General features: G+C 36.7%; 1 protein-coding gene across 28 annotated transcripts in view; it reads left to right on the forward strand.

The window, feature by feature from the left end:
• The window catches only part of Patronin (patronin), a 282903-nt gene that overhangs the window by 133306 nt on the left and 133547 nt on the right, over positions 1-16050 (forward strand). For all 28 annotated transcript variants that reach the window (XM_065221870.1, XM_065221881.1, XM_065221891.1 and 25 more), the window contains exons 3-4: positions 5790-6101; positions 6280-6368. In XM_065221870.1, the coding sequence (XP_065077942.1) occupies positions 5790-6101; positions 6280-6368 (401 nt within the window). The remainder of the gene's footprint in view (positions 1-5789; positions 6102-6279; positions 6369-16050) is intronic.

Below are 16050 nucleotides of genomic sequence, written 5' to 3' on the forward strand. Positions count from 1 at the left end.
TGAACAAAGCGCACCAAAACAATAGCTTGTATCAAGTACACAGACTGTCGATGTCGTGATCGATACCGACAGGTACAACCTGCTCAACAGTGTGCGAACTGAATTTGATCTCAGTCTTGCCTATTACCAGCGTCGACTGCCTCCGAATGCAGGTCAAATAGGGAATGGGTAGGAATGCGTTGACGTGATATTCGCTTTGATGGGAGCCGAGAAATCCTCTCCAATACTACGAGTAATCACTGGGTTGGTGTGGATGAGAAGTTGGGTATGCAGTAGTTGGTAGACGCTACATTGAATTGAAGTTATGTGTTCAACATATGACAAAAAGCGGCTAACGACTCTTGAATATAAAGGAGCCTGTAAAACTCACAATCTTCTACTCAATAAGCAAAAATGGTCGCTCTGAGGCTGCCGGACCCCCTATTACTATACAGCAATAGTGTGTTACACAACACACGGTGAGCAGGCAATGTCACTCTACAACTCTTGCTAGCTTAATTTCAGCCTAATTGTTCATAACAGAACATAGTTACTACACAGCGTCAAAGATAATTATTTTGTATGAAAATCAGCACTGCTGTAATAGTACCGTAAGTGGGGGTGACATTGGGCCAAAACATCAATTTTTTTAGCTCTCCACCTTACAATTTTTAGGAAGGAAAACCATGTTAATCATGTGAATATATTAATCAATGCTGTATTTCCGACTGTCATGGAAATGTTTGATGGAAATTGATAACTCATTTAACTAAAATATAATTAAATATAAACAAATGTCAGGGCTGGTAGCGAATCACTTTTTAGTGACTTGGTCACTTTTTTCAAGCTAGTCACTCAAACGTTTTTAAGACATGGCAATCAGTTAAAGAAACAGCTTTACAATCAAATCCATTGAATGTTGAAGTTTAACACTTACTTAATTTCTCACTTTAATAAAGTAAAAACACTTACTTAATTTGAGTAAGTCCAAGATCTAAAAATATTCTATGTCTTGAAGTTTCATATTCCATGTAAAAAAATCAAAGTGCCAGAATTAAGGGAAAAAAAGATTTATTTCATGTTCGTAATTAACTTTATAAAAGATTAGAGATTTCATTGCAGTCCCATTAACTTCTCAACAATTGTAGGAACTTTGGAGAAGTTCTGAGGAATGAAAGGAAATGCTGAGAATTTCAGTGAAGCTCTTGTTTATGGAGGGGACATAAGGGAAGTTAACACGCTGAAAATGTGGGGAACTTACTGGAAGCTTTAAGAACCTTAAAGCTGTTCTTCTAGCATCCTAAAAATTTCTGGAACTTTTATGAAGTTTCTAGAATGTCAGAGAACTTCACAAGTGTCAAGCAAATCTGAAAATATAGAAAACTTGAAGGGTATTGTTTTTAAGAGGTTCTATGTACCTCACAAAAGCTAGATCTAGAGATCTTTGGGAAATTTCAGAACTTAAGAGCAGTAAACGTAACTTTAGTCCAGACTTTTGGAGCAGTTTAAAGGTGTATAATCGTAAATTAAAAAAAATTCAGGATTGTTCCATGATGTGCTGAAAAAAAATCGAGAACCCTTAAGATGTCCCGAGAATTTCCGGGAAGTACAGAAACCTTCAGAGAATTTTTGAAACTTCAGACATATTTCAGGAACTTCACTCTTGAGAATTTCAGGGAAATTTAAAGTTGTTCACAAGAATTACATTTTTTGCCGATCAGAACCGAGATCTTCAATAGAATTGAGAGCTTTAGGGGAGCTTAGAGAACATCCAGAAAGATAAGATAATCAAAGGGTTGTTCAAATAATTTCAAAAAATTGTAAAAACCGTAAAGAAGTTTCGAGAAACTCAGAGAATTTCCGGAAACTTCAGCAAAGCTCCGAGAGAATTTCTGGAACGTGATAAAAATTATATGAACATCCGGAAAACGTGAGAGTATTTTAAGGGTGTTATACTATGGAGATTTCAAGAACTTAAAAAAATGTGAAAATTTAGTTGAATTGATTAGAGAAAATCAACGAAGTTCCATTAATTAAAAAAAAAGTGAGAACTTTTAGCAATCAGTGATATCTACTAGCAATTCCTGAGAACTTATTATAAATTTAGACACTTTTAGATAGTTTCATGATATTCAGCGAAGTTCCGAGTATTTCAAGGACGATCAGATAGCTTCAGAATAATCCCATGAACTTAAGAAAATTTGCAGCGACTTACAAGGAGTTCCGTGGAATTATGGGGTATTCCAAAAATTCTATGATTAATCCGAAAACGTCAGAAGCGTCAAGGAATTATAAATATATATCAGAAAATTTGCCGGATTATTAAACAAATTTAGAGAACGGGAGCACAAAAGTTCCAGAAATCTTCGAAAACTTTACAGAAGGACAGTGGTCTTCAGAAACATTTCGAGGAGAGTAGATCCGCAAAAATTTTTTATGAACATTAGCAAAATTCGGGAGCTTCTAAAAATTGAAGAAATTTCAGGGGGAGATTTAGTTTCATAGAATTAGTGGGAAATTTAAAGCAGTTCCCAGATGTTCAGATAACTTCAGAAACGTTAAAAGCTAATTGGGTTCTTTGATTTTGAAAAATATATAGGTTTTATGTATCATCTGAAAGAGCTTCGTTTTCATATTTTTTTCAAACCCACACACTTTCATCTCGATTTTTAAATCAAGATTTAAAGCAAAATAATAACTTCACTGTTTGACACTAAACTGACAAACTGACAGCTCGCTCCCATACAAAGTGACACCGAGGGGCGCTAATAAGGTGATTTTTGCAAATGTAATCGTACTTATTTAAAATAGTTCCAGTGTACCAAAGTTGATGAAATTTTGGGTTTGGGTTGCATTTTTAATGAAGATTACGAATATGCATTTACCTCAATACCCTTAAAGAACCCAATTGAGGTCTTCATAAGTTTTAGGACGGTTCAATTAAATTAAGTGCAGTACAATAAGCTGCATGAGAAATGCAAAAACTTTAGAGAAGTTTTGAGAATTTCAGAAAAGAATACAGAACCTCAAAGCAGTTCCGTTAACATAAGAGAAGTTACATACATTTTAAAGAAGTTTAGAAAACTTCAGCGAATTGTAAAACCTTTATAAGAGATCCCTGATCGTTCGAAAAAATGAGGAAACTTTAGGAATTCCTATAAAGTTCAGGGAAGTTTGAGAATTTGATGAGAAGTATGGTGAGCATCAGGCTAGTTTCTCAAACAACAAAAGAACTTCAAGGCAGTTTCATTATCTTCAAGAAAAATTTGGGAACTTTCAAGTAGTTCTAAAGACCTCAGAATAGTCCATTCCATATTCAACGGATATTTCCATTGAAATACTCCTCAAAATTTCGATAAAGCTGTCCTCCGAATTATTTTTTTATAGTTTTCCTCGGAATTACCTTGAAATTCTCCACAATATGAACCCTTTGGAAAGATTCTCTGAATATTCATTGAATTCATTTCCGATTTCCTTTTGAATCTCACTCCTTCCTTTGGCATTCTACTCACATTGAAAGTATCCTAACAATTCCTTGGCATATCTCATTATTCGGTTGTTGTCTCATCATTCCTTCGATTTCTTCTCATCATTTGTTTGGCAAACTCTCCTGAATTTATTTCCAGAATTTCTTTGAAGATGTCCTGGAGTTATTCTCAGATTTAATTGTAATCGGGGCGACCCCGGCGTAGTGGTTAACATCCATACCTCTCACGCCAAAGTCACGAGTTCAAATCTCACCCAAGAGTGTTAAAGTGACCATAATAAAAAAAAATGTAATCCTCCTTTCAATATTTTTAAACAAATTATGGATTCGTTTCCTACCAAAAACGTTATGAAATTATCCTCAGAATACCCTTGGAATTTTTCTCTGAAGTTCACAGGAGTTGTGCTCCTCAGATATTCCTAAGAGTTTTCATTAAAATTTATCGTTAATTCAATTCAGGGTTTCTTGAAATTCTACTCAAAACTATCAGGCTTCACATGAAATCTAAAATGCCTCAGAACTACCTTGAAAGCAGATAGCATTTTATGTTTTTCTGAAAGATTTTTTTCCCAGAACTCCCTTGGAATGAGGTCCTTAGAAATAATAATAAAATTCCACGAGCCTTTAAGACTGTGCATGTAATTTGACTCTAGAATCTTGAAAATGTCTTGAAGTATTATAGCTTTTGTGTGCCATCATAACGACTGCTATTCTTCTCTTATGTCACTTTTCAGTCGTTAGTTTAACAACTATGTGGTCACTTATTTATTCAACATGGTGACTAAAATCACTATTTTTGACAGCCCTGCAATGTAAAACCTTATGTGGGGTGACATTGGGCCAAAATATAAACTTGTTTAAAATATCTTAAAATATGTGAATGTAACGTGTATGTTGGTTCTGATCACAATACACTTCGTATGTATGGCTAAAGATCGCGTGTAATTATCTATCCACATAAAAGTGTGTTTTAACTTTTGTGGCCATTTTGAAAAACGTGTTTTTTGCTACTATTTATGACACTCAACTTCCACAGTTGTTAATTGGGAAACATAACGCCTCTGGATGTGACTTATAAAGGCTCTAGACTTATTCTTCCGGAACTGACGTATAATAAGGAAAATGAATGTAATGTAGGCCTAAATGCCCCTAATTTGGGCCCATACATAAATTCAGCAATAGACTAAATTTTCAATATAGATCAAAAATATCCATTAGTTTCGTACCAATGACGCTCATCTAAATGATAAATAGCAGATTTTTAGCGATGGGCCCAATCTTAGATCCATAGGTCAACATTAGAGCCATTTCCCCTATCGCTGAGTTTTACTCTTAAAACGTTTGAAATTGGCCAATGTTGCCTATTGACTAACCCCTAAGGCCTCTGAACTTAACTCATAAGACCAGTGATGTTGATCTACTGCATTTGATCAACAAAAATTAAGACTTTCAAACCTATCCCTAAGCAGAGATGCCAGATATCTTTGAGAAAAGTCTCGAACCCGGTGCAAACAATGCACAGTGGTCCAGGATGAGTATTTAGCAGGAAAAAAGTCCTAGTGCATTTATGTTAAGCTTAAGAGGTGCAGTGTAAACTTTTTCAGCTTTAACCTTCTTTTGGCTGTTTTTTTTTTAATTAGGGTTGTCGTCAAATTATAAAACTAACTTTTTTCATTTTTGAAAAAAAAAACTTGTAGCGGAGATGATTTCAAACTACTTTGTTGAAGAAACATTTATTCTATCCGACGATTTCAGATGATGGATTTTTTGTAAACTGAAAATCTATTCTTGCGTTGAAAATGAAACTTGCTTCTGATTCATGACCCGCACTTACGCCCTGCACCAAAGTATACAGGAAACAATGTATGTTTTGCCGATGGAAAATGTACTCTCGTACTACAACGTATTCTCAGTACCTACCATAAAACTATCACCCTGTCAACAGATGACATTCAGAGCATACTCAAACATAACTAAACCAAGGAAAAATACTAATAGCCTTGTCACACTTTTCTCCACCGATGATGACGTGTTGTCTGTGGTGCTTTGCCACAAACAATGTTAAACGCGCTACGTGTGTCACATCATCGTCGCCATTGTCAACCGTTCAGCCCTTGAGTCTCAGTACTTTACCGGTCTCGCTGCTACCCTTACTCAACATGCTCCCCCAACAGCACCCATCAGGCGCGGTTAATAGCAAGCAAAGGCGATTATGTCACGATGATGGAAATCAATTTATCATACCCCAACATAAACGATACCACAGAGCCATCCGACCTCGGTTCTAACTCTGCTTTCTTTTCATTCTATTTCCCCATTGCAGGCCAAACAGCGTGCCTCGGTCAAGTGGCTCCTGACGAAGGCGTACAACAACCGTGTTCCAGAGATGCTCAAGGACCCATTTTATCGGGACCACGAAGGTCTGGACCACCTGAAGCCACAGATCGTCGTCGGACTCGGCAATGCTTCCATTTACTGCCAGGTGCTGAGCAACATCTACTCCGATCCGAACTACCAGAGCCTGAACCACTGGTCGATCCTGCAGACGCTGTCCCGCAAGGGTGTGCTACTGAACGAATCTCCGGACCTGCCCCTCACCGAGACCGTTCTGATTCAAACGAATCCTCTTAGAATTGTGAGTATGCTTTTTTGGCCGTCCTTGAACTTGACCTTGCCATTCGTTTTGTGTTTCGCGCACGAACGAATCCAAGTGAGAGAGGGAGAGAGAAAAAGAACCAGACCTAGATTCACAGCCCAACGGAATGTGACCGTTTTATTGAAGCATGATTTCCGTCTCTTCTTTCGTGTTGCAGAATGCCCACATGACTGTGATAGAAGCGCTGATGGTGTTGTACGCTAAAGAAGTGGCTTCCAGTGGAAGAATTTCCATTGCATTAGAAAGGTAAGTGTCTATGTCTATCCCGCTTGATGACGACGACGACGACGCGCTGACGACGGGGGCAGAGTTTGTGTGTGGGATTTTGCGACCCACCCAACACCATTCGAGACAGATAAAAAGATATTGAAATAACAAATGAAACAGACGGAACGAAATTATTGGACAAATATTGATCCAGCTTAACTTTTGCCTGGTCGTGTTCGTTAGATGTGTGTTCGAGGTACGTGGGATGAAAAGCAATTGCGTTTGCATGTTTGGCAAAGCGATGCAAAGCAGCACTTTTCGATAACCGATTTTGGATCCTCGTGTGGTGGTTGAAATGTTGCATGCAAAGCAATCTCTTGGTGCAATCTTTTTCTATAGCGGTATTGCGTGATTATGGAGAACTATCACTGCATTCTCCTGAATAGGTTTTCTTCATGGTGGTGTCGAACAAAGTTTGCTTTATTTCATCTGATCTCGATAAATTGTTTTCCGAGATTTGTGAATGCCTGGCAACAAATTTTACTGAGATCTCAGCAAAAATCTTCTTTGGCTTTATTGCGACCCCGCTGGAACTTTTTTCGCCGGCTCTCAACTTGGTGTTCTTTAACAGGAAAATTGTAAACTTGTTTGCTTTGTGATAGACTTGGACTGAGAAAATATTTAATATTCCGGGCTCAAAAAAATTACCGGGGAACTAAGAAAATATTTATTACTAGCTGAGTGTACCCGGCTTTGCTCGGGATTCCATATTTCCTTAAGTTCATGTTCTGACTAAAAAAAATCCTATCCTCTTAGTCGCAAGCAATACGAATCATGCTAGTTAAATTAATTAGCAACTGCGAGACTTTATCATCTTTGTTAATTGTAAAGGAATCAATAAATTAACATGTTTCTAGTATCTTTTGTAGCTTGCTGTTATTACTAATCTTGCTGTTATTAGTTCTCTATAAGCAAACGCATCAAATATCAAATAAGCTAATTATCGGGTTCACACACAAGGACCCGTTCAAATATTACGTAACGCGAAATATTTCATTTTGTATGGTGAAACATTTCATTTTGTATGGAAAATGAAATATTTCACGTTACGTTATACGTGAACGGCCCCCAACACAACTGAACCGTGTCTATGTCCTTACCTATACGTGATTTCAAAATTATCGACGGATACTCAAGTGTTTCATGTTATTAGGTACTGCACCGTCGGCTGCTAACCTCAAATTTTGACAGTTTGGTGGTACTGTTTACATAGACTTAGCCGATATTTTGTTGAGTGGATTTTTTCAATAATTTTTCTTTTCATCGCCTATTTCCTCGTTATTTTTTAAATGAAAACTCGAAACATCAAAAATATTTTTTCGAAAAAAATTCTAAGTCCGGTGAATTTTACCACTGAACTGTCAAAGACTTTATGCGTGACGTCATCTTGTAGTACTCAATTTAAAATTTGCTCGGTGGACTGAGCTGAGGAAAATCATCTTCACGGTGAATAAAAGAGCAGCCGATTTATTTGACGTAAATAGAACAAAAATGAACACATCAAATCGAAGAAGGATCTCTCGCTGAATCAAGAAAAGCTGAACAGCACAGAAGCCTGAACAGCACAAAAAGCTGAAAAGTACGAATAGCTAAATGCTAAAAACCTGCAAAAACAGCGAATTAACGTACATCGAAGACCGAAGCTTTAAGTACCTTTTAGTAAACGAATGTTCGTTGCTATACTTCTCTGACTAAAAAAACACGGGAAGGACAATAAATCAGAGAGCAAAGCAGTAGACAAACGTTTTTCAAAGGTTAATGGAGGAAAGAAGCTTATAGTAAATGCATATCTGTCGCTACGCTCCTCTGACTAAAAAAAAACACGGGCATAACAGTAAATCTGAGGGCTACCCAGTAAAAAAGCGTTTCTCAAATGATAGTGAAGATAATATTCTTCTTAAAATGCTTTTAGTAAATGCATGCCCGTCGCTACGCTCCTCTGACTAAAAAAAAACACGCGCAGGACAGTAAATCTGAGGACTACGCAGTAGAAGAGCATTTTTCAAGGATTATTAGAAAAAAGAAGCTTTAAAGAGAGGCTTTTAATAAACGCATGCCCGTCTCTTTAACCCATTTAACCCAACAGAGAATACCGTTTACTTTTCGAATATGAGGAAAATCGAGAGAAGTATCATTAACCTAGGGCTATACTAAAAGACTGAGTGAAACCTCTCTAGATTTAAATTTAAATCGATTTCTGGCCTGTACACGTCACCTCCTTTCCGAAAATACCCAGATTGTAGGGTATTTGAAATATTTTGGATAACGGAATGTCTCCATCTGCCAATGATAGATTATCAAATGGCATGGATTCAGGGGCGCTTTTGACGTCACATGACCGCCGATTTTTAAATTCATTCCAGCATCTTGTATTTGGATTTGAGAAAGGACATTTTCTTTCCGACATAAATAAATAAATGATGAAAAAAAATTAATCTGTTTCGCTTCAAAGTGAAACATAGAAAACTCCTCTATAGAGTACAACTTTAAACTTAGCACCTTTATGGCCTCTACCTTTTGGAGGGTCACAATAAAACTACCGTCCCCTATAGATAAAAAAAGTCGCATATTTTTCAATCGTTCAACATATTTTCAGTGCATTTTTCACGGTATATTATTGGTGGTGTGCAACTTTTTCGTGTCGTGCAAAATTTTTCATTTTACGCAACATTTATTGTGTCGTGCAACATTTTCCATGTCATACAACGTTTTTCGTGTCATGTGACATTTTACATGTTGAGCAATATTTTTCATTCCGAGCAACCGAGTTTTTATTATTTTACGCGAAATAAGTCGTTTCGTGCAACATTTTTCATGTCATGCAACATTTTCCATGTCGTGCAACATTTTTCTTGTCGTGCAACATTTTTCATGTAGTGCAACATTTTTCATGTCATGCAACATTTTTCAGGTCGTTCAAAATATTTCATACTCGCAACATTTTTCATGTCGTGCAGCATTTTTCGTGTCGCGCAACAATTTGCATGTCGTGCAACATTTTTATGTCGTGCAACATTTTTATGTCGTGCAACATTTTTCGTGTCGTGCAACATTTTTCATGTCTTGTAACATTTTACATGTGGTGTAAAGGTACCAAAAATGCAAAAAAAAATCGAAGCACGCTATACTTTTGATAGGACCCTCGGCTTAATCTTCGGACCCCCCGTCTTCCCAATCACCCTATAACCATCATCTTAAAGTGAGGAATACGTATGCCAAGTTTGGTAGAAATCGGTCCATGCTTCCAGAGCTATGCTGGAACATACATACAAACATACAAACATACTTCCACTTTTATATATATAGATAGAAGATAGATAGATAGATAGATAGATTTAGAGACATGGAGAACTTTTATGATTTTGATTTATATTACTTATATTTTTAAATTATTATATTATTGCGACTTGAGAATCGCAATCTAATAATGGTATTAGTTTTTTTTTAGACCTGTGGCATCGAAAAACAGCAAAGAGGCGTTTAACAATTTTCAAGATCTTGGAATTAAAAACAAGACAAACTGATGCCTTTGGCTGATAAATTAAACTTTTCTCATTTTCCTTAAAATTTAACCAATTTGACATTAAACTCAGTTTAATCATATAGAATGATTCAAAATTAATTATTTCTTGCTAAAAAATAATCATTTGATATTAAACCCATTTTAATCATGGTAGATTGAATTGAAAGTGATCTTGTTTGTATACATTTTAATCATTTTTGATTCTATTTTAATCATTTTTGATTATATATTAATATTCTAAAAGAATCAAATTTAATACTGATAAGATAAATTATGCATGACAACTGCCAAAGTAATCATGGCTCGGGCTCAATAAGGTGAAGCGGGAATTTGCATACTTTTTATGCTTTTTTGATTATATATAAGTGTAGGGGAAAGTGGGGCAAGGTGGCGAAACTCGAATAAAATTCCACTATTTTGACCAGAAAATAACTCTTTGTAGAAGCTTCAAGGATTGGCCTATAATACTATGCTTGAAGAACAATTTTTCAAAATTGTTGAACTTCGAAAAAAAAGTTCAAAATTAAACTTGAATTTTCTGCCAATTATTTCTATTCAAGAGGCAACAACAGTTGTAACCATAAATAGTGTTTCTGTCAAAAATTAGATAACTATTGTATAATCCCGATTGGTACAGTTAGCTTTTGCAAAGTACATCCTTCTGCAAACAATTTTTTGAACTATATTAAGAATTCTGTTTCCTTGATATTGTTATTCATATTTCCTTGCAGCTCTCCTCTGAATTTCTCTTTGATAGGTTCATCGATCAAACATTAAGAGATTTTTCATTAGGTGTAGTATCAGGATATATCGTCATATATAAATTTGAGGTAATATGGAGCAAAAAGGGTAGCTTTCCGGGTCCGGCACTGAATGAAACCAGTACCATTTGATTCCTTAGAATTCTCCACGTAGGATATGCTGCAGTTTAGTCAAACAATTCAGCGGCGATTGTAGTTATATATCATAGAAACCACATATTTAGTGTTAAATGAGGCAAAATGAACCAGTTTCCGGGCCCGGCACTGAATGAAAGCAGCACCATTCGACTCCCTATAATTTTCCACGTAGAATTTGCTGCTTTTCAGTCAACAAATTTAGCGGCGATTGTAGCTATATGAGTAGAATCATAAAAACACCAGATTTAGGGTAAAATGTGGCAAAATGGACCATTCTGGGCCTTGCACAGAATGAAACAAACACCATTCGATTCACCAGATTTTTTACGTAGAATATGGTGCTTTCACTTACAAAATACAACGATTGTAGCATGAGTAGAATCATAAAAACCCCAGATTGAAGGTTAAATGAGGTAAAATGATCCAGTTCCCAGGTCCGGCACTGAATGAAACCAGCACCATTCGATTTTCTAGATTTTTTCACGTAGGAAATGTAGCTTTTCAGTTAAAAAAAATTAACGGCGATAGTAGCTATATGAGTAGAGTCATACAAATTACAGATTTAGGGTGAAATGGGGCAAATTGAACCACTTACCGGGCGCGGCTCCGAATGAAATCAGCACCAGTCGTTTCTTTAATTTTTTTTTCTTTCCTGTCAAAAAATTCAGCGGTGATTGTACCTCCCATATGAGTACCAACTCAAAAAGATACAGATTTAGGGTAAAATAAGCAAACATACCTGCAGCTATGGTGGTATTGCCTCAAAATATTGAAAATTTACTTATGGAATCTTAAAAAAAAATGCATGGTCGAGAATTCAAATGTTATTCTATAGATCAATAAAATTTCCATTTTCAATCTATCAATCCGGCCTAAAGCTCTTCGAATAATTTGTCTGTAACTTAGAGACCATCTATAAATGTCGTAGTATATTTTTGACCAATTTTAGACCTGCCCTCTTCCCTTGTAGCGTTTTTTGCTATACCTAATACATGGTCGGCCACAGCTTTTCAAATACATTCCCTCCCACCAAAATGCTACATCATTTATGCATATTCCCTTAGACATTTAAAAACATTTCGAATTTCGGACTTCAAAAAATTATCTAAATGCATAAATGCATCTTCATAACTCAATATTGATGGTACCATCGAGTTATGGAATAAACAAAATATTGTTTTGACGTAGGACTACGTCTGTGATTTCTATGTGGGGTACACTTTGTGAAAACCGAAAATGGAACATGTAACTAAATTATGAAAGATTTTGAACGTTAATTACTCAGCTGCCCCTGGACCAATTTCAATAATTTTACAACCAATCGATCAGATATATTTCTACGCATCTGTTAAATTTAAGACATTATAATTTTTCAAAATTGAAAATCACTTGTCACTATTGAAAATTTCACAAATGTATAGTTGAATGATCACCGATTGCCTGCGAAAAGCGATCTCCCTAACACAGATTTCAAAGTTGAATTCCATCTGGTCTCACCAAACGGTGTTTATTCAATCACCGCGTGGTGAGTGATGGTGTTCTCCAGTACATAACGAAAGGCAAGCAGATAGCTATCAAGGCTGACCTCAACCGCTGATCGGATTCCGTTCCAAACACCGTGTGTGGTGGTGTCCGGTCGTCGGCATCAGCTGTAGCAGCAACAGTGCTTTCGGCGCGTAGCGTTGAACATTGTTCGCCAGTACACAACGAATGGCAGCCTGCAAGCAGTGAGCTGCAGTCCACATGAGCATCCATAGAAAGAGGAAGAAGCTGCACCGCTATTGATCGGAATCAGTAGCTCTTTGTGAGTTGCTGTGGGCCATCTATGTCAAGCATGTCATACTAAGAGAGAACCCCGCTCAAATTCCTATTCCTACACAAAACATAAGCTCCTGCTGCATTTAACAAATAAGATTTACTATATAAGACCACGTAGTCCTACGTCACCATTGCGTACAACCCTATAGGGCTGTCCCTTGTAGTTTTTTTACATTACCAAAATCCTCCATTTATCGGTATATCTGGCCTTATTTACTCATATGAAGCTGAAAATGGTTCAAGGATCCATTTATGGAAATCCTGATTAGTTAATTTAAGCCAATATACACAAAACACGCAATTTAGCGGCGCCGGTGGTGTAGTGATAAGCGTGATCGCCTCTCACTCCTAAAGGCCTGGGTTCAATCCCAGTCGGCCCAGGGATTTTCTGCGGCTTGAAATCTCTGATCACGCCTTCCTTCGGAAAAGAAGTAAAGCCGTTGGTGCTCTGTCTATGAGTGTATGGGTCGATAGGTAGAGTCCAGGTGTGGGAGACCTCCCTGGCGTCGGTAGTATTGGTACTAAATACGAAAAACAAGATCCAAGATCGGCGGATAACAAATCATGGGAAAAAAAAACAAAACACACAACAGGGCTGCCAGTTTATGACATTTAATTTGTCAAGATATCAAAGGTTCTCGTCATTGCTGGATGTGACACTATCGCCCTGAGGGTGTCTACCCATTAAGCCGAATGGTCACACTAGCCCAGTTTTTTTTATAAATTTTGACAAGCTTACTTACACAGTTATATTTTTTAAGATTTTAAACACTTAGACTACTTGGATGTTCCAGTATCATGGATACTTCTCCATTTCCGGAATATTCTTAAATAAATTTCTAAACATAAAATCTCATAATTTATTAATTTATAAATATTCTCGAAATCCTGGATCTTAATTCTTATTCTTGTCCAATGTCTCGAAAAAAGTTCATCCTGATACCCTTGGAATCCTTAAAGGATTTCTTCAGTATTTTCTGAAAATTTTGCTTGAATCATCGCAGAATACCACCATAGTTAATCTTAGATCTCTTTCTGAAATTTTCTTATAATTTGTTCCACACTAATCTGGAAATTTGTCTGCAGAACACTCTTAAAGTTCAATCTGCAACGCTCTTAAAATTATCAATAATTTATGCAGTATTACCTAGGATTTCTCCGGAAAACTCGCTTGGAGTTTTCCTCAGCATTCACTGTGTATTTTCCTGTAATTTTTCTCGGAATTCCTGCTCAGGCCTCCCATAAATTCTTTGAAATGCTCCCTACAATTTCCTTGAAATTCTCCTTTGAATTCTCTAAAAAATATCACCGGGACATGATTGCAATTGCCTCGAAATGTACATTGAAAATTCGTTGGAATCTTCCTCGGAATTCAATTCCCACGGAATTTCCTGGAAATGCTCCTCAGTAAGAAATCCTTTGGAATTGTTCTCAGAATTTTCAAAGAATTCATTGAATGTTACTCCTTCCCTTGGGATTCTACTGATTTTGAAAGTTTCCTTTGAATTAGGTTGGAGTGAAGTTATAAATTACATAGATTTCTCATTAAATATTTTTTCGATTTCAAGTCAGTTCTCTCTGGAATTATGTTCAGATTTAATTAGTTAGTTAGTTATCTTTGTTAAGGAGACTTTCAGCCGAACGCTGGTTCGTCTCCGACGATTTAGTTGTAATCCTCCTTTTAGCATACTCCCGAAGTATTCTTCGAAAAGTTCTATGGAAGTTCGGATTCTTTTATTCCCAGAAACTTCTTGAAATTATCTTCAGGAATCCTTCTTTGAATTTGCTTGGAATCTTCTTCAGAATTTTCTTGAAGTCCTCTTCAGAATTCCTTAGGAATTAACTTCATGCATTCGTATGAAATTTCATTACAGTTTCTTGGTTTATTGGTTGGTTGGTTGTCTTTATTAGTGAGATTCTGAGCCAGACGCTGGTTCATCTGCGGAGCTAAAATTTCTTTTGAATCTTATTCAGGTTTTACTAGGAATTCTACTCAGATCTACCTTGGTTCCACGTAGAATCTGGAGCTTCGTCAGAACTACCTTGAAAATAGATTCCACTTGATGTTTTCCTCAAAGTTCTTTCTAGAATTTCCTTTGGAATGAGTTCCTTAGAAATTTTCATCCAATTTCATGAGCCAAATTATGCAAGGTCCTTTTTTTTTTTCCTCTGTTCGGGACCAAACACTACTGCGACCAGTAAATTGATCTATTGTAGTATATCCCGTGTCCTTAGTTTAGTGCATGTCGTATTACTCCATCACTATTGAGAAATGATGAAGTATTCGATTTTTTTACAGTTGCCACTCTTGCATTTATCGCAAGGATCCGACTCTAATTGAAAGGTCCCGCTATTTATACCCTTCGCAGTGTTGAAACACCCTCCAAAGGCGCGCCCCTTTGTCAGTCAAAATTGGATTCCTTAGCAACAAAATTAAGGTATGACACCGATAATGACCATGCATCAGAACCCTAGTCTTAACCACTTCAAACTAGGGAACAACGAATAGAAGATAAGAATCACATAGATGAAGACAACTAACTCATTTTTTTCCTTGTTTCAAGATCATCCTCGGTAGACAAGGCCGAGTCTTGTCACTATCAACAAGGCATAAAAAGTAACAAGGACTAAGATGTGTTCCTTGGATTACTGAAAAATCCTGTTCCCCTAGTTTGAAGTAGTCAGGACTAGGAATCGGTGGTAGATCTTACATCCCGTAACGTACCACGAAAAGGTGACTTACCCACGTTACGGGGCATGCAAGGTCCTTAATCTAGATGTTTTTCAAATCTGTGATCTTGGAAAATACCTAGGAAATAGGTTTTTGAAAATATCTCAATGTATACTTATTTCCGGGTCATCTGGCCGAATGCCGTTTGGTTAAACGAAGATTTGTGCGACTTTATTTCTTCACATGCTTAGTTGCTACAAAGAATTTCGCTTGTTTATAAGAAATTTGAACATACTGAGAGGTAAGCACATATCATCGGTAAGAGATGTGCTTGAGAAAATTTTCGAAAATAAGGGCACCGGTTGGATTCGAACCCACAATTCCCATTCAGTACACGGGTGCATTGCCAATTATACAACGGTGGACCTACATGATCTATGGATGTATTTGGCTAATGCAGGGCTGGTAACGAGTCACTTTTTAGTGACTTGGTCACTTTTTTCAAGCCAGTCACTAAAAGTCTCTTTTTTAAGGCCAAGTCACTAAAGTCACTTTTCTTGTAATAAGTCAACATTTTCCAGATTGATCATTCTTCTGGATAGGCCTACAGTTTTGAACAATTAAAAGTTGGCGACGGTATAGAGTTTTTTTTTACGTTTAATCGTTCTTCTCTATCTACAGGGTGTCCAATCATTTGGTTAAATAAAGTTCCCTGAGTTTTTCAGGTTTTTCCATACCTTTGGCGGATAA

Source organism: Ochlerotatus camptorhynchus, unplaced genomic scaffold (assembly GCF_037179485.1).
Source record: "Ochlerotatus camptorhynchus isolate MF236.1 unplaced genomic scaffold, CSIRO-AGI_Acam_v1.1 ptg000150l, whole genome shotgun sequence".
Classification (NCBI taxonomy): Eukaryota; Metazoa; Arthropoda; class Insecta; order Diptera; family Culicidae; genus Ochlerotatus; species Ochlerotatus camptorhynchus.